Raw genomic sequence first — 24,607 nt, 5'->3', positions numbered from 1 at the left:
GTTACTTCCAAAATACTTGGATGGATGACAAGTGGCATAGGTTTCTTCTTCTTCTTTCTCTTTTGCCGAAAATGCCTCTTAGAATTTCCCACTTGGATTGCATTGGGAAGTGACATCTTGGGGGTGGCGTGTAGGGTTTCTCCCTCCTTGGCCGAAATTTCCTTGTTTCCCCTTTATGCCCTTCCTATCCTTAAGCAAGTGAATATTTCTTCAAGGGTAGCTTGGTAAAACATCCCATGCCTCTTCCTTTTCCCAACAAGTAACATTTGACATGGATGACAAGTGGCATTGAGAGTGTGCCGTAGCCTAACCGTCCACTCCTTCTTCTTTTTCCAAGTTGATGCTTCATCTTCCTAATGTTCATTCCCTAGGTGATCTTTCATGTGTCATTGGTCCAAAATAGTCTAAGTGACAAGTGGCAAGTGAATGAGGTGCTTGGGAGTGTATTAGCCGAAACCCTAAGGGCATATTTGTCCTTGATACAAAAGTCCCTTCACCTATTCTTCGAGAAACTTAGTGCATGCTTGACACTTGGCAAAAACTGACCAAATTCGAAATCCTTTGTACCTCCCTTGGGTTTCTTATACAGATTTTCTAGAAAATCTTTATTTCACTTCCCTAGGCTTCCCTTCCCAAGAAATTTACCTTGTAACTCGAATTTTGGGCAAAGCAATGGTCTAGGTGTGTGGGAAGATGGGCTAGCCGAAAATTCTTTAGTCTTCCTAGGTTCCTTTTGCCCATTGATTCATTTAGAAGGTTTCTATCAAGTTGACAAGTGGCAATTCCTCTAGGGTAGGCGTGCAAGCCACTTCTTGGTGCTTTCCTATACTTCTCTCTTCCCTTTACCCCACTATCAAGTCTAGATTCTTAGTGTAATATTTTCATGACACATGACACTAGTGATTAAGATTTTGGTCATGGGCCTAAAGCCATTAGGCTTGGGTTTCTAAATAGGGTAAAAAATTACAAGGTAATCTAAGGTCACTCTCCTCTTGGGCTCAAGTTACTAAATCAAAGATTCTAAGGCTTTCCAAAGCAACTAAGGCTCCTAAAATGCAATGGCAACCTAGAACGAATTCTAAGGGCCATGTCTAAACAAACTCGGGGGTCATCACAGAATGACCATTTATTTAATCAATCTACTCCCCTCTCCTGTACTCAAAAACAAATCTCCTTGCTCATTGGTATACAAATGTGATCCTGACTATAAATTTTTAAAAGTGTTTGGTTGTGAGTGTTGGCCCAACTTAAGATCATATGCTTCCCATAAATTAAATTCTCGGTCCACCTCTTGCTTACAGCCCAGCTCGTAAAGAATATAAATGTTTGGATCTTAAAACTAACAGGTTGTATATTTCCTGTGATGTCATTTTCAATGAGACTTCTTTTTCTTTTCTAAAGATGTGGCCCACTAATCCTTCTTTCAATTTTGTTTCAGATAATGCCTCGTTACCTCTTCTACACCCTTCCATTTTGGGCCCTCATCCAGGTCCATCCACTCAAGTCTCAGTCCCGTCTCTAATCAGCCTGGGCCCAGTCCCTTTATCACAGATCTCACCTACCCCACAAATATCTTCATCTCCTTCCTCTCGACCCTCTGCTCCTTATAATTTTGAATCTTCAAGCCCTTCAATTCCCAATTCTTCTTGTAGATGGGTTTTTCGCACCAAAACTCATGCCAATGGATCTTTTGAAAGAAGGAAGGCACGTCTAGTTGCCAAAGGTTTTCATCAACAACCCGACATTTATTTTCATGATACCTTCAACCTGGTGGTTAAGCTCTATACAATCCGCTTAGTCTTTTCCATTGCAATGTCTCGATGGTGGCCTTTGTGCCAAATTGACATACAAAATGCTTTTTTGTATGTTTTACTAACGGATGATGTTTACATGCAGCATCCTCATGGCTTTGTTGACTCTACTTGGCCCAATCATGTGTGTAAGCTCCACAAAGTCATATACGACCTCAAGCAAGCTCCAAGAGCATGGTTTGCCCAGCTAAGTTCCTGGTCACTTGACTATGATTTTCTTGCATCTAGAGATGATCCATCACTTTTCATTCTCACTCATAATGAAATTCAAATTTATCTACTGGTTTATGTGGATGACATAGTCATCACTTCATCTACATAGTCTGCCATTACAGATTTAATACGTGATTTAGGAATTGCCTGTAAAAAACCTTGGCTGCCTTTCATTCTTTCTTGGCATCGAAGTAGACTATACCAGTGATAGCATTCTACTATCTCAGCGAAAGTACATCAACAGCTTGGTTGCTTGAAGCAATGATATTGCTTCAAGCAGAACCTATGTTCTCCCTCATGACAACCCTCTTAAACTATCCAAGCATGATTCTCCTAACTTTGAGGATGTCACTTTGTATCACAGCCTTGTGGGTGGTTTACAATACATATCCATAACTAGACCTAGCATCTCTTTTGCAGTAAATAAGGTCTGTCAATTCATGCACTACCAAAACTTCCTCACTAGAGCGGCCAAACATATTATACGGTATTTAAAAGCCACGATCAATCATGGCTTGTTTTTTGCATCAAAGTCTAGCCTTGCTCTCCAAGCTTACTCTGATGCCGATTGGGGTGGGCGTCTAGACGACCGTAGATCAACAAATGGATTTTGCATATATTTGGAAAAACACCTCATCTCATGGAGCTTCAAGAAACAACAAACTGTGGCTAGATCATCCATTGAAGCTGAATACAATCCATTGCTTCCTCTATTACTGAACTTATTTGGTTGCAAACTGTCATCCATGAACTTGGCATCTCATTATCTCAAGCTCCAATCTTGTGGTGTGACAACTTTGGAGATATCTATCTCTCAGTCAATCTAGTGTATTATTTAAGAACAAAGCACATGGACATCGACTTTCACTTTATTCGAGATAGATTGGCTGCCAACACTCTTAGAGTCTCCTTTATAAATTCTAAAAATCAAATTGTTGATGTGCTTACAGAGCCTCTTGCAGCTAACAAGTTCATTCGGTTTAGATCGAGTCTTAATGTTGTAGATACACCACTGGACTCGAGGGGGCTTATTAGACTTTATAACTCTTCTATACCTTTAGTCACAAATAATCAGAGCAACACACAAACAACATACAAGCATTCTAGAATAAAACCGTAGAGGCACTGCACTGTTATTCTCTACTGTGATTTGTAACAAACTTATATTCTTTTTTATTCTTTCCATCATGTATATATACATACTGCACTACAGTGAAATACAATGAGAATAATTCCTTTTCAATTGTACTCTATCTGACACTCAGTTGGCTAATTGAATTGTCTGATACAATATTAAATGTGAATGTTGGATATATATAAATATATATATATTAATATTAAAAAAATTTAAACCAAAAATATTAAAAGATCATGTAAGACACACACGATGTATGCGTATATCTCTAAAAAATTAGATGATCCAATTTGTTTAGAAAATTGAAAAAAATCTTTATTGTCTATGTTTTTATATATACACATGCATATATTATTCTTCAATTTTATTTTCCTACACTTTAAGGTAGGGGTGCTACCCACACCATACGGTACGGGGTAGCCCGCCCCCGACCCTGCATGGGGTGGGGGATGGAGTTTTCACCTCCATCCCCCTCCCCCCGCATCCCGGGGTCAGTGCATGATGGATTTCCAATTTACCATACCTCATGTCTACTTAAAAAATAGACTACATTTCATTAGATTTAAAAATTATTCCTAAGCCCAAGAGTGATTAAAAATACATTTTTAGACTCAAATTGTAAATTTAAATTTTGTAAATATGACTATAATTTAAAAATTATGTAATTTTTAAATTTGTTAGTGCATATTTTATGTAAGTTGTAGTGTATTAATTTTTAAACTATGTAATTTTTAAATTTGCTAATATATTCTTTGTGATCAAGTCTAATAAATTGTAAGATATATTTATATATACAAAATTTAAAAATATAAATATACATTTAGGTTTATATATATATAAACATGTAAGTGGGGTGCGCGGGGTTGAGTCCTCCCCGCCCCCATCCCCGCTAAGGACACTAGACACGGGGTGAGGCGGATGGAGGTGAGGCAGCAGAGTGCGGGGTCCTGCTGCCCACCCCTACTTTAAGGGAGATGTTGTGGAATAAAGTAAAAAAAAAAAAATTGAGGCAAAATTGTATTGACATATATAAATATCATATATATATATATTTTATTTATAAAAATGAGTAATGAGGATTTACAAAATTGTATTGTGGGTCTAATATCTCACTGGAGATAGATTTTTTAAATTGAGATCCTCTCGTAAAATTAATAGCCAGATGCAGAAATAAATAGATATAATATTATTATAGGAGATAGATTTTTTAAATTGAGATCCTCTCGTAAAATTAATAGCAAGATGCAGAAATAAATAGATATAATATTAAATATTTATATAAATTTATAACGTTAAAAATCTTATATGAAGTGTTAAACATTATAATAGTGACAAAGTGCATGTATCTTCCAATTCAATCCTTCGATCTTGGTTATAATTATCGAATAATACTATATACAATTTTAATGTATGTAAATTTTACACATTTTTATTGAAAATGATAGGGTCTACAGTTAAAAAAGTAATTTTCTTATGTTACTCTTGTATTTAACTGAATAATAATAGATACATTTATAGATTGTGTAAGTGACGTGCATTTCGTTTAAAAAATAATAAGATTTATTATTAAAAAATAATTTATTTATATAAATTTCATATTTATTATTTTTTCAATGAAAGTGCTTGCCACTTGTATATTTTATAAATGTATCTAGTATTTTTTATTTAACTATTTTTTTTTTTAAATACACGATATTTATACACCCTTAAAGTGTAAATATCATTTCACTTATCCCATCGTTATAAATTAATAATTTATCAACAGCAACTTGCGTAAGGCCGTTTTAAGTTGCGCTAGGGAAATGGTGAAATTGAAATTAATTTTTAAAAAGTTTAAGGTCTATATGGATACAATCAAAATTCCAGGGGGTAAAATCGAAATTCAAAAGTTTAAAGGTTCTAAGATTTATTTATTTTTTTTACCAGAAAGGTTGAAGATTGACTTGACGAGTTGCGTCGGTGTGCTGATTGGGACTTTCAAGGATCAAAATTGAATTGCGTGGGAGTGCCGATTGGGAATCTGAATTCGCCTGTAACACAGGGTTTCCGTGATCAACAAGGAAGTTAACGGTCACAAGCAGATGGCTCAGGAAGCTCATCATCTTCAGGAAGAGCACCTCGACGTCCTCACCGAGTCCGGTGTCAAAACTGGCATTTCCAAACCCAGGCATCTCTCTCTCTCTCTCTGTATCTGATATCAGTTCGCCTTGTGTTATGCGTTGTAAATTTCACTTCAACCTGCAAAACAACGCGAATCATGCGATTTTCATCTGCTTTATGTTTTGAAAAATGATAAACACATAATAATTTATACAACATTTTCTATAACAAAATTTTAGAAGGAGGGGTATTTTTATAAAATACCTTATAAAACTAATCATTTTGCAAAAATATCTTTTTTTTTATAACATGTGTTGTAAAAACTAAAAGTGTTATGTTTATCATTACTCTTATGTTTTAGAGCAATGCTACGTACAAATGGAACTGCAATACAATTTTAGATAATTTTATCTTTAAATTTTTCTAAAATTACAAAAAATATTCCTCATAAAATGATAATTTTTTTTATTTAATGAAAAGTCTGCACGTACAATCCTAAGTAAGACTGCAAATAGAATTTTTTTATTTTTTATGAAGAGTTTCTTGGATGAGAAGAAACAAGCTTTTGGGATACGGTCGTGCTGGTGTGAACATATTAAATAACTTCTTCATTATAGCATAGAGCAATCTTATTATTTGAGTTATCAGCATCGCAGGATTTTTTTTTTTTTTTTTTTTTTTTTAATGTCGGGGACCAAGGTAGGGCCTTCAGACCCACTCCTACCGAGTAAAATCCGGTCCTATGCTCCGCACCGAAGTTTTTCTACACGAAAGTAATTAAATTGCTATTTTTTTCCAGGAGTGTGGTCCCTAAAGATTGTTTGCATCTAAGGGAATTTGAACCTTAGACTTGGGAGAGCATAGCCAAGTCTAAGGCCTTTACCACTTGAGCCAATCCCTAGGGGTTAAATTCCACTTGAGCCCAAGGCCTTAACCTTGGAATTGAATATGCTAGATTGTATTCCGTTGTGTCAGTAAATGTACATGAGTTGATCGACTCAATCCGGATTTTATTTGTTCAATTCCACATTAGTTGGAGTACGTTCTATTTCGGTCTATTGCTCTTGTATAGTTGTATGCTCTGCACTGATATGCAAAGCCTATTTATGTTTCTGCAAACTTTAACTCATGCATGTACTGATACTTCTCAAGTTAAAGTCTGTCAAGTTTATTTTGTGTTTCGTAATGTTTTATCATCTTCCAAGACAGTTACATAATTTCTGCTAGTAATTTTTGCTAGACTAGTTTGAGTGACATGTATTAAGGAGAAAAAGCCTTGTTATAAGTTAGTCAATATTTATCCCATCAGTGTAATATAAGAAATTGCAAAAGCCTTTTTGAGTTTTGAAAATTTAGATTTGTTAAGTACTCATGGCTCATATCTATCTACACAATATATGAAATTTTGACTCTTATTTTTTTTTTGACTATTTTCTTTTCATAGGGGTGATATTCATCGAGATGGAGATTACCATCGAGCTGTTCATGTGTGGATTTTTGCTGAAAATACTCAAGAACTTCTTCTCCAGCGTCGTGCTGACTGCAAAGATTCCTGGCCTGGGTTGTGGGATATCTCCAGTGCTGGCCACATATCTGCTGGTGATTCATCGCTTGTGACAGCTTGGTAACAAATTAACAATACTTATTTCTCTAGATGAGATTTTCAGTGATGCTATTTTGTGCAAAGATATTATTCATTTGCAGAAGATCCCATTTCCTTTATATTCTTTGCTATATCAGCAATGATGAGAAAAACATGTCCTCCATATCCCATGACTTCCTTATACAAATAATACTTATCTAATTAAAATAAGAGTTATAAACCTCTAGAGCATTCCTTTCTTAATCAGGCATTTTCTGCATCAGGCTGTTGTGGCAATGGAGATAGAAACATTTGCTCTCTTTTTAGTATGAAGTGGCTGTAGGAGAAAAGGGTGAAACCGTTAAAAACATCTTTTAATAAGAACTAGCAAACATGTTTGCTAAAAACAAGGTGCCATCGCCTCACTTTGTGTAGTTTGACAAGTGAAGTTTGCATTATGTTCAAGTGGGCATAGAAGGGTTGCTATTCTAGCATTTATTTGTGAAAATTTACGCTTCCTTTCTTCATCCCCACCTACTCCAATTCGTGGCAAATCTACCCGAATAGAATACATTTAATTAAAAAAAAAAGAATTTTATATTCCTTCTTTTACTTAGATCCCTTGTTTTTATTTTTCAAATAATGCCACTATGTTTGGTACAGTGATTTTTTTTTTTTTGGTTTTCTTGTTCAAGTACTTTATTGCTTGATGAATTAAATTTACTGCCCGATGTATAATGCTTATCACTAAAACAAGTAGTTTATGCATTTAGGAGGGAGCTTCAAGAAGAGCTTGGTGTAATCCTTCCTAAGGATGCATTTGAAATGATATTCATTTTTCTTCAGGACTGGTTAGTAGATCAAAACCCCTTCCTCCAGTGCCGTCATTTGAGCTCCTTTGTGTTTCAGATTTAAAAATATTTTTTATTTTGTTATAAATGATGCTTATTGCTAGTTAGGCTTTTCATTTCGAGATAGAAACACTTGCTTTTAATAATATCATGAACGGTCCGTTCAGGCTTTCATGGCTTAACAAGTCCTATATTTTGCTTAAAACAGACTGTTAAAAGGGTTTATTTTCAGTGATGATATATTGAAGTTTAATAATTATGCAAATATTTTAGGAATCAAAAGACGAAAAGCTTCTTGTTGGTGTAAGATATTTGTAACTTATAAGTATGTCTTGCTGAGAACTCTCCAGTGCTAAATCTGTAATTGCCCATTCTTGTGGCCTGTTACAACTACTTCTGCTGCCAAGAGTTGTTATCTCAAGTTTGCTTTGTTATGTTATAGCATATATCTTGAGCTTCACCTTCTCTGCTGATGGGAACCTCTGTCATCAGTCTTCTTCTTTTTTTATTCTTTTTTCCTGGTGGTTCCTCTGTGATTACTCATTTCTTTTTCTAGTCTTCTCTATTGCTGGTGTTGTGCCGGTTGAAAGAAAACTCGCTGTACAATCTTAAACGTGTTTAGAATATTGAACAGACTTGAACATGGATATGTAACTGATGTGCACTGGCTTTATAGACAGCTGTGTACAGTTTGTACCTCTAAATGAGGGAAAAAAGGTCAATTTGATTATGACAATTGAAGAGTATAATAATGTCTGTTCTTATTCTATTGATGGATACAATGATGGTTTCAGTTGATAGAAGGAGAAAGCTATATGTACATACTTATGTATATGCCTCTATTTGTATACGGGTATGTGCATGCATGGGCCTTATATTAAGTTTTCAATTAAAAGAATAATTGTGCTTTGTATAGGTATGTATGAAGGAACATATAGATATATGTTTCCTGTGTGTACTTGTAAAAAAAAAAAAAAATGTTTCCTGTGTGTGTTACATTTTGTAATTTAACTCGCTAATATATGCTTTGAATTAAATAATGTTAGGTTAACGTTTTTGAAAATGCAGTGTCATAAATGACGGAAAATTCATAAATAAAGAATTTAATGATGTTTACCTGGTTACAACTTTGGATCCAATCCCTCTGGAGGCCTTTACTCTTCAGGTGAGAAGGTTATTGATTATTGTCAGATGAACTTCCATTAAATTGATATATATTTTTCTTTGTTCCTTACATAGATGCTTTGAAACCATCTCTCTCTCTATGAGTCCATTGTCTTCAGTGAGAATCATTGAAGACAACCTGCCCTATTCTGTTTCCTTTTTGGTATTAGTGAGGAGCCTACTGCCATTTTTAAGGAAGGAGGTGGATTGTGCTTTAGAAATTAGAAGCATTGGATTTAGTCTTTCATTCTTACGGGCAATTAGAACCTGCTTGGGACAAACCGGCGACATTAACTACCCCTTAGGCAAATTACCTAGCATGTTATGAGAAAAGGAAAATTCTTGATTCATGGGCCGCGTGTGCCATGGGATTGAAGTGATTTTCAATTTGCCATTTTGGATTTGCTTCACAAACCCAACCATGTTTGTTTAAATTCAGTGAAATAGAATGGAGTTCAAGAAAGGGGATAAGACAATATATTTCAACTTGAACAATTCATTGCTCTTAAATTAAGCATTTTTGTTTTATAGATTAAAGTAAAGTAATTTTCAGTTAGCTATATTGGGTGATGCTATTGTCCGTTTTAAACTTGATTTCTAGGCCTTTACTTTTAAGCTAAAGACGTTTTATGAATTTTCTACTGTTGCAGTTTTGGCCCGCAAATACAGCTTTCTTTCATCTCATGGCATAATCTGCTATTAGATGGCCCAAGAATCTGATCGTGTCTTGCTTGTTCTTTACTTATAGGAAACAGAAGTCTCTGCTGTTAAATACATTTCTTATGAGGAATATAGAAGCGTACTTGCTAAAGAAGATCCGGAATATGTCCCTTATGATGTAAATGGACAATATGGCGAGCTTTTTCATATAATTGAACGGAGGTATGTTCAACAGAGATCTAGTTCCTAATCATGGCTGCCTCATATGAATATATTGCTATTGTGTGTTTTTTTTTTTCTTTCCCGGTGTGTAAGAAATTAATTGATTAGCCATTTGATGTCCAAGGTTGCATCTAGTTACTTCTCTAGGATATGCTTAAGAAGTCAACGAGTTATCTAGAAAACAAAACATTCAACTACTTTTTTGAACGTAAGAAAATGTACTTTCAATGTTGAATTCAATGCTTTTGGTTATTTGCTTCTTTAAACTTGTGACATGTTTCCTCACTGCCAAGGTATTTATTCATCATTGGTGTGTAGAAATTTTCACTGGGTAGCTTTGGATTTTGTACCCTGTAAAAGTGAGTTAAACATGGGTACACTTTGCCATCTGATCTCCATGGTGTTGAAGCTTTCAAAATAAATATTTTGTTAAAGGTACAAAGAAAGCACTGTGGCACGCAGTTTGGCTCTACAGAAGCAACTCCGTCGTTATGCTCCTGTTTCACTTGATGCAGAGGTTCTCAACCTTTTGGCATTTATTTACATCTATTTTCTGCGTTCTATTATTGGATATATTTGTTTAGGGTATTATTAACTTCCATTTTTTATTCCTGTCATTTGAGATGGTGCGGTATCATGTTTTTTATTAAATCAGACCATGCTCCATATTGGTTGGCATTTGCTATTTTGAGGCTTTGAGCACATAGTCACACGTAAATGGATCTTCAAGTTATTTTGTCTGCCATTGTGTTCTTTTATTGCTTATGCATCCTACGTACTTTGGAGAAGAGACTTCTGTATATGTTCATTGTGCCTAGTCAATTTTTTATATTTTTCTATAGACTTATCACTTCTCTTTATTTCCGTAGTATGTGTTGAACACTACATGGAAGTAATTTAGAAGTTATAGTAGAGATTACAAATTAAGAGGAAAAATAACATTTTTCATTTTTTTTGTTGATTAAGTGTACTGTTAATTTGATCTTATTTCAAAATTTAGTTTACTAAGCTGTTGGTCTTTTTTCATATTGTAGTTGTTTTCTGCCTTATGCATCTTATGAATTCGAAATGAATTCTCTAATATTTTTATATATTTTTGTCTATTTAACTTGAAGCAGTTGACTGGGCTTACGGATGCAGACAGGGAAGCTTTGGTTTTACTTGTCAATGCTGCAAAAGTTATGGATACAATATTTGACCTGCAGGTTGTATAGACAACACACTCACAAATTTATTTATGCTTCCAATATATCTAAGTGCATTTAGATACTTCATATTCATGACTACTCGTGAAAAAGATATTCATGAACGTGATTTTCCTGTTGTCTGGCACACTTGACTACTGGTATCTGCTCTGCATATGATGGGATTTATAAAGAGAGTTCATTTTCTTGATTTAGATAGTGTTTTAAGCCTTTTTTTTAATGTAATAACCAAAAAGAAGTTTTTAAGGTAGTGCATGTAAATTACAAAACAATAAAACATAATTAAAAGCCTATTATCTTAATATACCCCTCCATTGAAAAAAAGAAGGTGACTATAGTTGTTGCTTCATAGTCCAAACATAAGGTCAGCACATCAACCACTGTAGCTATGGTTCACCGTATACTTCTCTTATCAATTATGTTTGTTGGGTTTAATACTCACTGCATTGGTCGATTGTAATTGCTTTTAATGGCATGTCTTTTCATGACTTCCTTGTATTGCCAAACTAGCATGCATAGGCGATGCTCTTCTATATGTCCCGTATAATCGGGCCTTTGTCTATTTTATGCTCAATAAAATTTTGTTTACCGATAAAAAAAAATACTCACTGCAAATGAAAAGGATAGTTTCTACTTCTGAAAGGCCGCAGAAGGATCTTTATATTGCGTACTTGTGTTTTCTTTAAACAATCAAATAGCTGTTTTGTTTTGGGCCATCCATTTGGACTTAATTGAGGTTGCTATAATCGACGGCATTCACTCAATTGTTTTGTACTGTTACATATATAAAAAAAAATTGTTTTGTTAGATTACCAAATTGGTGCCTTTTACTAAAATTTAGTTTGTTCTCCTTGATTTTTTATTCAGGTCTGGTATAGTAATCCAGCTTTAAGAGATTGGTTAAAGGAGCATGCTGATGCATCAGAGTTAGACAAGCTAAAATGGATGTATTATGTGATTAATAAGAGTCCATGGTGAGTCTTTCTCAAAGTGACACACTGTAGCTTTGTCTCTGGTGTTAGAACAAAACACGTGCACACGCACATACACATACACATACACACAGACACCTCTTGAAACACAGAAAGTCATGTTCAAAATGTTTGTTACAGAATGTGTTTTAAAGATATGAAAGTTATTGGTAAATTTATCGAATAAGTTTGATTTTCTTCAGAAAGACATAAAAAGATTAATCATTCCCTGACTTTGAGAGATATCCCTTGTTAGGGGAGATTGGATCCTTTGAGCTTTATTTTACTCATATCCTAGTTCCTATTTCCCTGACTCATTATTGCAATCTTCTCTTCAAAGCCAGACCCGGCCTTAGAAAACTGGAGGACCGGGTTTACTCCCTGTGACCTGACTGACTAAAGCCTTTTTTAGGCCTTCGAGTAGAAGGAAGCAGTTTCCTTGCCTGCCAAAAACAAAATTATTTGGTTTGTATCTTCATTGCCAAAATATAGAGATTTGTTCCAGGCTCCTTGATCTCCTCTGTTTTCTGCTAAAAAGATGACCTCAAGAGGTTTTTGGCAATCCTAATATTAGACACCACCACAATAAATTTTTAGCCTTTGCGTCGGGTTTCTACTCTCTCTCTCTCTCTCTCTCTCTCTCTCTCCATATATGCATATATATATATATCCTCCTTCTTCTGAACCAGACTTGCAAAAAGTACAGAGACCTAGCCTATTTTTTTTTTTTCAATTTTCTGGACACTTCTTGACCTTAATTCATAAAAAGTTGGCTCTTCAAAGTTTTACTCTTAGCTAAGTGTTATGTGCATTTAATCATGACTCAAGACTATTACAAATGTACAAATGTATCCACATACATAAATGATAAGCAATGCGATCTCATAAAGAAGTGAAAAGGACTCTGCAGCTAAGGGGTAAAAAGTGATGGGAATGAGGAGCTACACAACGTTGACACTTATTGTGTTCACACATGCTGCAGTCCAACTGATTCTTTCTGTTGTGAAATGTGTAAAAATCTCTTGTGAAGATTTGTCCAAATTTTTTTGATAAGTACATTTTTAAGGAGAAAAATCTCTAATATTGTTCCTTATCAACAGGTCTTGCCTCGATGAGAATGAGGCATTTTTAACAACTGCCAATTCAGCCATTAAGTTGCTTCCTGAGGCCACAAGGCGAGTTAGTCATTGGAAGGGCCTTGAATATAGAGCTGCATTCCCCATGCTGAAACCACCTGGTGCAAACTTCTATCCTCCAGACATGGACAAAAGGGTATTTTCTGGAAAGTTCGTCATATGCATAAAAAAGTAATTGTTTTACATGCATAAATACGATTAGTTTCTCTTTTACAGGAATTTGAATTATGGAAGAGCAGTCTAACAGCGGATCAACAACAGGATGCAACTGGCTTTTTCAATATTATCAAAAGGCATAGTGAATTTGGTCTGGAATCTTCTTTGTCTTATGATACGGCTAACATAACACAACATTTGGTTGGTTCCACCCATGATCTGTACATTGTTCCTTTCCCTCAAGAGTATAAGCCCTACCTCAAAAAAGCCTCCGAATTACTGCAAAAAGCTGGGGATATTACTAGCTCATCTAGGTAATTTTGTTTTCGGATTTCTGTTGATAGTTCGTTGTTTAAGCATATGCTGATCTTTATTCTACTCACAAATACTCGCTGAGTCTTTCTTGCCTTGTGTAGTTTGAAGAGACTGCTGCATGGCAAAGCCAATGCTCTGTGTTCAAATGATTATTATGAGTCAGATATAGCCTGGATGGAGTTGGTTAGTATTTGTCATATAGTTCTCCACTTTTCCTCTCCTTTGTAATTCAGTTCATAGTAATGCATGCCCAAAGCAAAGTTGTACGCATAAGGAGAGTGACATCTATTTGTTGATTCTTTCTAAATAACTTTGTGCCAGTTTCCTAGTATGTAAAACCTGATTTCGACATAGCTGCTTGAAGAATTAACATTATGATCTTCTTAACATTATGAACTACTTTTTCCCACTTTTTTTGAGGGTTTGCATTTCTAGTTCACAATCTTTGTTGATTTCCATCACTTGTTTCATCAAGTTTTACATATTTTGAAGCCATTGCATTTCCAGGACATCAAACTATAAATAAATAAGCATATAGGCTAGCTTGAAGAGAAAGTTTAAAGTGATGTGTTTTTTATTACCAACTACCAAGTGATGTGTTTTTCATCAAGTTATAAGAATCTTAGCCTATAAACTGAAAGCTTTGAAAAATGACCTTAAGCTTTGGAACACACAATCCTTGGAGATATAGGGGAGCGTAAGAAACTCATGGTGGAAGAGTTCCAACAGTTTGAGCGAATACTTGAGGCTAGAGCTCTTTTACTGGAAGAAATATCGAGGAAGGCCGAGTTGGTTTCAGAATTAGAGAGATTATTATCATTAGAAGAGATTTCTTGGCGCCAGAAGTGTCGAGAGCATTGTGGCTAAAAGAAGGGGATTGGAGTACAAAGTTCTTCCATAGAGTTGCTAACTCTCACAGAAGAAATAATACCATTGATATGTTGAATATTAATGGTATGGAGTGTAAGGAGGCCCCTGTGATTAGTGACCATGTGGTGGATTTCTATGAACAATTGCTTACTGAACGTGAGGAATGGAGGCCAAAGATGGATGGTCTTGGTTTTGATACAATTGAGCCCCAAGAAGCGGCGTGGTTGGAGAGGCCTTTTGAAGAGGAGGAAGTGTATGATGTAGTGAGACGTATGGGTAAAGATAAAGCTCCAGGTCCAGATGGCTTCTCGGTGGGCTTTTTCCATTCTTGTTGGGAAGTGGTGAAAGTGGATTTATTGAATGTGTTTCAGGAAATTTCCTTGGTTGGGAAGTTTGAGAAAAGCCTAAATGCCACTTTTATTGCGTTGATCCCTAAGAAGATGGGTGCGTTGGAGATAAAGGATTTTCGACCCATCAGCTTGGTGAGTGGAGTGTATAAAATTATCTCCAAGGTTCTTGCCAACAGATTGGGGGTGGTTTTGGGGAAGATTATAACGAAACCACAAAATGCATTTGTTAGGGGGCGACAAATCCTGGATTCAGTTCTTATAGCAAATGAGGGCCTAGATAGCAGATTAAAGGCTGGATCCATAGGGATTCTTTGCAAATTAGATATGGAGAAGGCATATGACCATGTAAACTGGGATTTCCTCTTGTATTTGTTGGGAAAATGTGGCTTTGGGGTTAGATGGCGTAGTTGGATCAGTTGGTGTATCTCTACGGCCAGATTTTCAGTCTTGATTAATGGCTGCCCGACTGGATTCTTTAGCAGCTCTCGAGGTCTAAGGCAAGGAGATCCTCTGTCTCCACTTCTCTTTGTTATCGTTATGGAGGCATTGAGTAGGATGATATCGGTGGTGGTTACGCATGGGTTGGTGGCTGGTTTTCCGATTGGTGACCCCAATAGGGGTACTATTATTTTGTCTCATTTACTTTTTGCAGATGACACCCTTTTATTTTGTGAGGCTGATCACAACCAGTTGAGGACATTGAAGGCTCTGTTATTATGCTTTGAAGCAGTGTCAGGCCTGAAAGTTAATTTTGACAAGTCAGAGTTAATACCAGTGGGGAATGTGAGTAATACTAGACAGCTAGCTGGCATTCTTGGATGTAAGGTAGCTTCTCTTCCCATTACCTACTTGGGATTACCTTTGGGGGCTGCTGCTAGGGCCTCATCTATTTGGGATTCAGTTATTGAAAAGATAGAAAGGAAATTGGCAGGATGGAAGAGATTGTATTTGTCGAAAGGTGGCCGGGTGACTCTCATTAAGAGCACCCTTTCTAACTTACCTACGTACTTTCTATCTTTGTTCCATTTGCCTGTCAGTGTAGTGGCTTGGATTGAGAAACTGTATCGTGATTTCCTATGGAGTGGGATAGGGGATGAATTCAAATTTCACCTGGTCAGCTGGGACAAGGTGTGTAGACCAATCTCGTCAGGTGGGTTGGGTATAAAGAATTTGAGAATTTTCAATCGGGCCTTGCTCGGGAAGTGGTTATGGCGGTATAACTTGGAGACAGAAGCCTTATGGAAACTAGTGATTGATTGTAAATATGGAAGCGTATGGGGGGTTGGTGCACCAAAGAGGTAAATGGGGCAAGTGGTGTGGGGATGTGGAAACACATTAGGTGCGGGTGGGGGGACTTTATGGCTCACTCTAAATTGGTGTTGGGGAGGGGATCCCGTATTAAGTTCTGGAAGGACATTTGGTGTGGGAGTGAGGCTCTAAAGGATGCCTTTCCAGCTATTTTCAAAATGGCTCGTAATTAGGAAGCATCCATTGAGGACCTCATGATTATAGCAGGGGATCAAGTGCAGTGGAACGTGACATTTAGTAGAGCAACACAAGATTGGGAAGTAGACATCTTTGATGCCTTTTTCCACCTCATATATTCTGTGAAGCCGAATAGACAGCAAGCTGACAGTTTATGGTGGAACCCTGCGGGTAAGGGCATCTTCTTAGTTAGATCTTTCTATAAGTCCCTTTTCCAAGCCGCAACCATTCAGTTCCCATGGAAGAGACTTTGGAGAAATAAGGCGCCTTCGAAAGCGGTCTTCTTTGCATGGACAGCAATGTGGGGGAAGATTCTGACCACTGACAACCTGAGGAAGAGACGAATAGTTATACTAGACTGGTGTTGCATGTGTAAGAGATCAGGGGAGACAGTGGAACACCTATTGTTACATTGCGAGATAACCAGAGCCTTGTGGGTGGAAGTTTTCAGTCGAGTAGAGTTATCCTTTGTGATGCCGGCAACTGTGGTTGATCTGTTGGCCATTTGGACACTTCCGAGAGGAGTTCAACAAATTAAGGAGGTGTGGAAAATCATTCCGATCTGTATCATGTAGTGCATTTGGCAAGAGCGCAATGATCGGACTTTTGAAAACAAGGAGCAGTCGCCGGAGGAACTTAGAGCTTTACTTTTCCGTACTTTATTGCTATGGGCCATTGCTTTAGATTTTAATGGCTTGAATGTTCATGACTTTCTAGATTCCCTTTCGTTGACCTAGATAGGTTTTAGCTCTTGTATCCATCTTGTGTACTTGGGTTTTTGCCTATATCTATTTATAATATTATCGATTACTTATAAAAAAAAAAAAAAAAAGTCTAATCAAGGCATTGATTGAATTTTTACATGCATCGCTATATTAAAATTGTAAAATTTATATGCTGATGTAGGAAAGAAGAATATGATAACACGGGAAACACAAAAGACACAATTGTGGAAGATTCATTGTAGCTTTTCATCAAATATCAACCAGTTTTTTTCTGTTGATATGGTTTCAAAATTTAAACAAATATTTGTAATAGTCTTTTGGTTTCACTGTTAATGTCGATTTGGTCCCTTGGTGTAGGATTCCAAGCTGGATGTTACTATTGGTCCCTATGAGACATATGAAGATACACTTTTTGGGTACAAGGTATTATTTTTATGGATAGCCTGTTCATGTTGCTCGCATTTTCCTCACCTTTACTTGTAGTGTAAGATTGAGTTTCTTTTCAGTCGTAACACACTATTCTGCATGTGCCTCATGGCCTTTAAGCACTAAATCTATGCATGTACAGTGAGTTTATGTATTCTAGTCTCATGGGCTGTGTGGGTTGATTACCACCCTTCAGCTAGTTGGATGTCTCTCTTGTATACTACTTGTGTACTGGAGTAACTCCCTTTTCGATTCAACAAAATCTTATCCTATATAAAAAATAATCTTCATTGTGTGCCTATACAATGAAAATTGCTTTAAAGTTAACCAAAGCTCGAAGGATAGGATACAAGAGATGACTTTATTTTTCTGCCTTTGCTTGATATTTATGAGTAACAGATCCTATCGGAGCCCAAAATAAAAAATTAGCCACAGTAACATGTAATCATATTGAAGTGTTTTGAAATTGAGTAGTACAATCCGTTAAGGGCGATCACTATTGTTATCTTGTTGGGGATTTTCTCTGGCTACTTTTGGATGAAGATTGGAATTACTATTGCCATGTCATATGTACCTAGCCGGTTGACTTGCATGCCCAGCATTGCTTAAAACTAGTAATGCTTGAAATAGATATTACTGGTATTCTGTTGGTGAAATGATTGCTGAAGTGAGGATAATGTTACATTTTCTGAAAGACACATGGCAGGGCTGCAGGAGTCTTAGAACAAAACTGAGCTTTGTAGAAAGCATTAAACCTTGTTTATCTTTTTTCTGAAGCCGGAATTTATCATTGATCACTCATATTCTTGTTCACTGTACTCAAATAGACATATAACATAATAGTTACATTGCATTTAATTGCAGGCTACATTTGAAGCATTTATTGGAGTTCGGGATGACAAAGCAACTGCTCAGCTTAAACTCTTTGGTGATAATTTGAAGGTATTCTTATCCTCTTCTATTCTCATTCACCCTCTTCTGTACCCATTCACTTTTTTTCATCTTAGCAATTGGTTGAAGAACTCTAGCCTCATAAACCCCACCAACTATGGGTTGAACCGAACTTCTCCTTTCAGATAAGGATATGTACCATTTGGCTGATGCGTCAGTGGCCTACCAGAGGTGTAATAGCTTTCATTTTTCCTCTCTAATTTTACTTTTCAATTACTAAAAAGGATTCTATTATACAGATTCTTGAACAAAATCTGCCAATGGAAAGTGTGTACAAATCTGAAGATGTGACTGCTGCTCCTATTCGTGTCATTCACCTTCTTTATAATGCAGGGGTGAGTTTGTAAAATGTGTGAAAACTGAAAGGTATCTTCCACGATGGTTCTATTCTATACCCAATTTATACTTCTGTATGCCATGAATCAAGCATGGTAATTCAAATATAACTAATTGTAAGATATCTGCAGTGCATTACGGGAAGCTTAGAAAGCTCATTTATCAACAAATAATAACGAAGGTCATAAATGATGATCCAGTAATATTGGTATCCTGACAACCCACTTAATTACAAGTTCTGTCCTAAAATTATGGTTTTTATCCATCTTTAGTAGTGTCACAAAATGAGAATAGGCCCAGAGTATGCATTAATTTGAAATTACTGTAATTTTCTTTTAAAAAAGTTTCCCCTTTTTTTCGTCTTTCCTCTGATCTAATTTTGCTATCTCCATTCGTAATAAGTGCCTGGAATGTGTAGGGGTCTCAAAGTTCTGAACTTCTGGTTAGGGTCAGCTCGGTGTTGCACGGTAGTTTAATATAATATATTTTAGTCTACACTTGTAGAGGAATTCTTTGGAATTAAATCCTGCCACTTCAAACCACAAGTAGTTTATAAACCCTAAAATAATTACCTCTGTTATCCTAAACTCTAACCACAAAGCTCATGTAGGGAGGTGTCAGAGACAAAAAGCAAAGTAACGAAGATAAAGATGCAGATCTTAGAAATATTAGTGTAGCATATATGCTTATATCTATGTGGTTTTACCATATAGTTCAGTGTATCCGTTGGACATAAATATGCTGATATAACCCTTAATCTGCCATCCCAGCCTTAATTTTTGCCCAATTTTCACACCGTAGTCATGGGATGCCTTTAAAATTTGTGTAGGTGTGTCTGTGCCTGACCCAATACCTACAAATTTGAATTTTGGTAATTAGTTTATATCAAGATTTGTAGCCTGTATGGATGCTGTCCTGCCATGGACGCTAGGATGACTTGTACTTTGTCTTGGCTTTTCTGGGTTCTTTTTCTTGTCAATGAGAGTCCATAGGCTGTTTTCCTTTTTGAGTCTATTTTGCTCATTCCTCAGTGAGTGCTGACCTTGGATCACTTCCTGAGATTAAAATGATGGTTTTGCCCAGTTTTCAACCCTCTAGAGAAGTTTCTAAGATGATCTGCATTTGACTGGGGCCCAACTATATGAACTTATGGTTTGAGCTTAATTTGCTTAGACATCAGTCTTGGGTGGTTTGGTTTTTGTGTCTTTTTGTACACTTGAGGACTACCTGGCTTATTTTGGCATTAAACAGTTTAACTTTTAAAATTCTTGTAGTTGGTGATAGTGCACCATGAGATTGAGAGACAGGACCTGGAATTAATATATTAGTTAGATGTGCTTGCACTCATTGTACAAGTCTTATTTGTGTGTTGAAAACTTAGCTATGGTTAAAACCAACAACGTAATTAACTTACTGATTGGAGAGCTATAATTTGCTCTATGTTAACTGGCATTGACAACTTTAGTCTGTTTGTTTTCCAACTATAGTTTTTTTCTTGTGTTAATTTCTTGTTCTTTTTATCCACACTTAATTGTTCTGATCTAAGCGTAGTATTTTTTATAAGCGTAGTATTATTTAATAAAAAAGAAAGCTGATGAGATTAAATTTTGCCTCAGGATGTAAAGGGCCCTCAAACCATTGCTTTCAATTTGCCAAATGATGAGCGTATAGTAAAAGATCGAGGAACATCAATGGTCATGCTTAAGAATGTTTCAGAGGCTAAGTACAATTCCTTCCTCAGAATTTCAGTGATCATTATGCTTTTTTACAGCCCACTATTTACATTTATTTTGATCAATTGATTTCCATCATCGCTTGCTTTCCTGAAATCTGGGCATTTCATGTTGATAATTTTTTTTTAATCTGACGTGCCTTTACTCACCAGGTTTAAGCATATTCTTCAACCTATAGCTGATGTTTGCATTACAAAGGAACAACAAGGACTTGTAGATTTTGAATCCTTCTTCACTCACACAATTTGCCATGAGTGTTGCCATGGGATTGGGCCCCATACCATAACACTTCCAAACGGTGAAAAGTCTACAGTCAGATTGGTCAGTTGAACAATTTTTAGTTCTTAATATGTTTCTTTCTTTTCTGTGGTTTCACTTCTTCTTCTTCTTCTTTTTTAAATTCGGACCCGATTAAATTTAGTATTATAACTTGTTTACATAGTAACTCATCTACTTCTATATTGATGTAGAACTTTTACATGAAGCTAAGTTTCTGTTCATATAATAGCTATATACCCGTGTATTGGGCTATGTGCACTTCTCTCATCAATAAATTTTTTCTTTACCAATAAAAGAAAAATGACCATTTGACTATATAGACCATAAAGTGCAACTAATGTAAGCTAAATAAAACTTTTTAAATTGCTACACCATAACACCAGGTCAACATGATATATATGTCAACACGAAATATATTAGCTGCTTTAGGCTGTTTATTGTGTATACATCACATGTACTATGATTGCAACCCTTACTGCACTTTTCAATTAGATTTATCACCTATGAAAGAAAGAAGATGTATTAGCTGCATCTCTATGTTTCTTGGGTGAAGGGGAAAATAATTTGGTCATGTGTGGCAGAAGTGTTGAGGAGTTCCTCTTTGTTTGCAACTTGATATGGGTTTGTGTACTTGTTGGGCCTCTTGACGTACTAGCTTTAGCTTTTAGGTTGGATGCTCTAACTTTATATCAGTGTTTGGTTTGTTTGTTCTTGAACTCCAGGTATTGCCTTTATTTTGGATTTTGTTGGTCACTGGGCCTGTTTGCCTTAATTTTGGTGTTGTTTGGGCATAGATGTGAGAGGATGCGTTAAGTAACTCATATTAGTTGTGTTTAGGACTTGGAACCTGTTTATGTACTTGTTGAGCCAATTCACCTATTATGAGTTTTTGAAAGCTTACAAAAGTTTTACTTATCACAAAAAAAAAAAAAAAGCTTACAAAAGTTTGAATTTTTGAGTTCGGATGTAATGTCAATTCCCTTTTTTTTTTTTTTTTTAATTTTATTAAATATAGTATTATATCTGATTCTTCATGCTTTCTATATTATACTTTGATACAGGAACTTCAAGAACTCCACTCAGCTTTGGAAGAAGCAAAAGCTGATATAGTTGGCCTTTGGGCACTACGGTTCCTAATTCACCAGGTCATTAATTAGTTATGCAATTCACAATTATTTTTGTATGAGTCTCATTAATAGGATGCTTTTCACATGCTTTAGACAATGCACTTATTTTGTATCATTAATTCCCTTATCATTATACAATATACCTGGGAATGAATCAGAAGTAAATTTATTTATTTTTATAGGTAAATTTAAAAGAGAAGTAAGTTTAAAATAAAAGCCTGCAGCTGTTCTATAGGCTATAGTCATAATTGGCTTCTAATTGATCAAAGGAAATTTAAAATAATATTGGTATTTTCGTCAATAGCCTTTCATCTAAATGGCACCACAGGGTGGGTGAGTTGCTTTCAAATAAAAAGATGGGTCTTTGGTGGATTTAAGTTCCAAAGCTCTATTTTGATGGTGGAAGCTTGAGATCGATGTTCTTACTTATATCTCTGTGGTGAGACTAGGATTGGCTTCCCAAGAGTTTGTTAAAGTCCATGTACGTTTCCTTCCTTGCTGGATGCTTCCGTTCAGTACGTTTCGGCTTACAGGAAGCTCATGGGTAAGCTAGCTATTCATCCTATGATCATCCACTATTTTAACTGTTATCACCAAGCATCTTATGTATTTGCAATATATATCTTCAGGAAAGGACAAGCATTGCAGTTTAACTGGCTATATGTCAAAGGAGCCTTCATTTTGCATCCCAATGAGACGTTCTCTGTTGATTTTTCAAAGGTATAAGTATTCCATAATTCCTCTTCCATGGTTCTTCTTTCCTTTTCTTCTGGGCCATAAAGTTTGTTCTACTTTCAAAAGGTTGAGGATGCGGTCGAAAGCCTGAGTAGGGAGATACTCACCATACAGGCAAAAGGTGACAAAGAAGCTGCAGATGTGCTTCTTCAGAAATATAGTAAAATGACACAACCATTAAAGATTGCTCTGCAGAAATTAGAGGACATTCAGGTATGAGCCACAACAATCTGTTACTTTCTCACTGCCAGTATTTTCGTTAGTCGAAATGTATCCAGGGTTTTCTTACTATGAGAAATGCTACTTATCATTCTCACACTAAACACCAACATGCGATTTGTCATTTTTGTCCTTCTAGTCTTTCATTTTCTCTTTGTATCTCAGGTTCCTGTGGATATAGCTCCCATCTTTCCCATTGCCAACAAAATATTGGAATGAAAAAAATGCCGTATCAACGGTAATCCTCCAGTCTGATTTTTTTACCGCTACTTTTGATACTAAATGTTCATCTTGTGCCAAATCTTCAATGCGTTAAAACTTAAAATCTCGACCATTGTAGTCCTTCCTCCCCTCACATTTATCTATAATTCTAGCTGCAGGTTGTACGTTGTCAATGGAAGATTTGATACAGCTGTGCATGATTTAGCCTTGTGGCTGTTGTAGTAAGGCTCTTACCAGTGTCTCCGGAGTTGGGTGCAACTAGGGATCTGGGTAGTTGTTTTAAATCTTTTTTTAAAGGTACTATTACTTTTGAATTTATCTTAAAAGAATCAGGCTTATGCACTTTTCAATAATAAGTTGATACGTTAACTTCTTGCTAAAAAAAAAAAATAATAATAATAGAATGGCTGCCCACCCTCAAAGAGTCAAAAGGGGTTGGTCTTGCCGGATGAGGAGGCCCAATCACCTTAGGTTCTGGCCACTTTGACACGGTAGCCACAGAACCACTCCAGGAGGGCTTGTTTGTGCAATCACCTTAGGTTCCGCCACCTCTAAACTTCGAGGAGTGTTGCTACACACAAAATTGGTGCATTAATACCCCCACTTATTATGAGATTAATTTTACTTTTAAGAAAAATTAAAATACTAATTATTTTTTAAAACAGTTGATGTGGTGGTGTGTTGATTGCACAAAAACTGGAGCTTGCAAATTGGTTTTTTCACGTGCTTAATTATTCTTTCTTGTATTTGCATTTTGCAGCACCTTGCAGATATTTACTTTTTATAATTTAACGAGTCAAATACAATATTTGGACTTCATTACATTAAATATTGAGAAAATTTATTTATAAGTTTTATTTTTTGCACACTCAGCACGCTGCTGATGTAGAATGTTTTTACATAAATTATGTTAAAAATGATTGATGTTTTAGTTTTTTTTTTAATGTTATAATTGTTCTCACTGGTTTATGTATAACAAAATTCATAAGTATTATATGTGAAAGTTTGGATTTCACCATTAAATACAGTAATGTTTATATTTTTTAAAATTGTAAAAAAGTATTTAACTACGAATATTTGATTCTATAGGCTTTGTAGATTGTTTTTCGCCTCTCTCGTGCAAATAAAACATTCCCACTCATTAGAAAAAAAACATATGATCGAACATGATATGATGGGAACATTTTTTTAGGCCCTTGAAAGTGTTTCATTTCATATTATCATTACAAATTTTTTTTTTAATTTTTACACAATATAATAAATAATTTAACTTTTTCAAATCTCAAAATAATAATAATAATAATATTTTATTCAACTTTTAATTTAATCTAAAATTATCTCATTTTATCTCACTATTAAAATTGTGACTTAGATCTCGTTTGTTTTCACAGATCAGATGAGTTGAGATTAAAGTTAAAAATTGAATAAAATATTGTTAGACTATTTATTTTTAATATTGTTTTTGTTTTAAAATTTGAAAAAATTGAATTGTTTATATTTATTTTATGTAAGAATTTGAAAAAATTATAATAATTAAATAATATGAGGTGAATTGAAATAAGTTATGAAAACAAACAAAACCTTAGGCATGGTTTGGTTAGCTAATATAGATGAAAATCTCATTTAGA

General features: G+C 35.5%; 1 protein-coding gene across 5 annotated transcripts; it reads left to right on the top strand.

The window, feature by feature from the left end:
* The first annotated feature begins 5,097 nt into the window (after positions 1-5,097).
* Positions 5,098-23,297, top strand: LOC121245182 (nudix hydrolase 3). 5 transcript variants are annotated; one of them, XM_041143470.1, is made up of 22 exons: positions 5,099-5,326; positions 6,704-6,883; positions 7,615-7,692; positions 8,761-8,857; positions 9,605-9,738; positions 10,180-10,255; positions 10,857-10,943; positions 11,811-11,917; positions 13,015-13,186; positions 13,267-13,520; positions 13,623-13,704; positions 17,309-17,374; positions 18,242-18,319; positions 18,568-18,663; positions 20,281-20,387; positions 20,550-20,718; positions 21,738-21,821; positions 22,253-22,347; positions 22,433-22,523; positions 22,605-22,751; positions 22,923-22,995; positions 23,138-23,297. In XM_041143470.1, the coding sequence occupies exons 1-21, from the start codon at positions 5,241-5,243 to the stop codon at positions 22,974-22,976; spliced, it is 2,340 nt and encodes a 779-aa protein (XP_040999404.1). In that variant the 5' UTR covers positions 5,099-5,240; the 3' UTR covers positions 22,977-22,995; positions 23,138-23,297. The 5 variants fall into 5 exon arrangements, with proteins under 5 accessions (XP_040999415.1, XP_040999404.1, XP_040999392.1 ...); XM_041143458.1 differs by having other exon boundaries at positions 10,174-10,255; XM_041143464.1 differs by having other exon boundaries at positions 10,174-10,255; positions 23,132-23,297.
* The last annotated feature ends 1,310 nt before the right edge of the window (positions 23,298-24,607 follow it).

The sequence above is a fragment of the Juglans microcarpa x Juglans regia genome, chromosome 1S (assembly GCF_004785595.1).
Source record: "Juglans microcarpa x Juglans regia isolate MS1-56 chromosome 1S, Jm3101_v1.0, whole genome shotgun sequence".
Taxonomy (NCBI): Eukaryota; Viridiplantae; Streptophyta; class Magnoliopsida; order Fagales; family Juglandaceae; genus Juglans; species Juglans microcarpa x Juglans regia.
Note: the sequence above shows the minus strand (reverse complement) of the source record. Positions and strands in the feature narration are given on the sequence as shown.

Excerpts from the sequence above, each read along its gene's own strand:
- LOC121245182 (XM_041143458.1), top strand. The coding sequence starts at position 5,241 with ATGGCTCAGGAAGCTCATCATCTTCAGGAAGAGCACCTCGACGTCCTC. Across the intron at positions 11,918-13,014 it reads GTGATTAATAAGAGTCCATG|GTCTTGCCTCGATGAGAATG; the intron begins GTGAGTCTTTCT and ends CCTTATCAACAG. Across the intron at positions 13,187-13,266 it reads CTCCAGACATGGACAAAAGG|GAATTTGAATTATGGAAGAG; the intron begins GTATTTTCTGGA and ends TCTCTTTTACAG.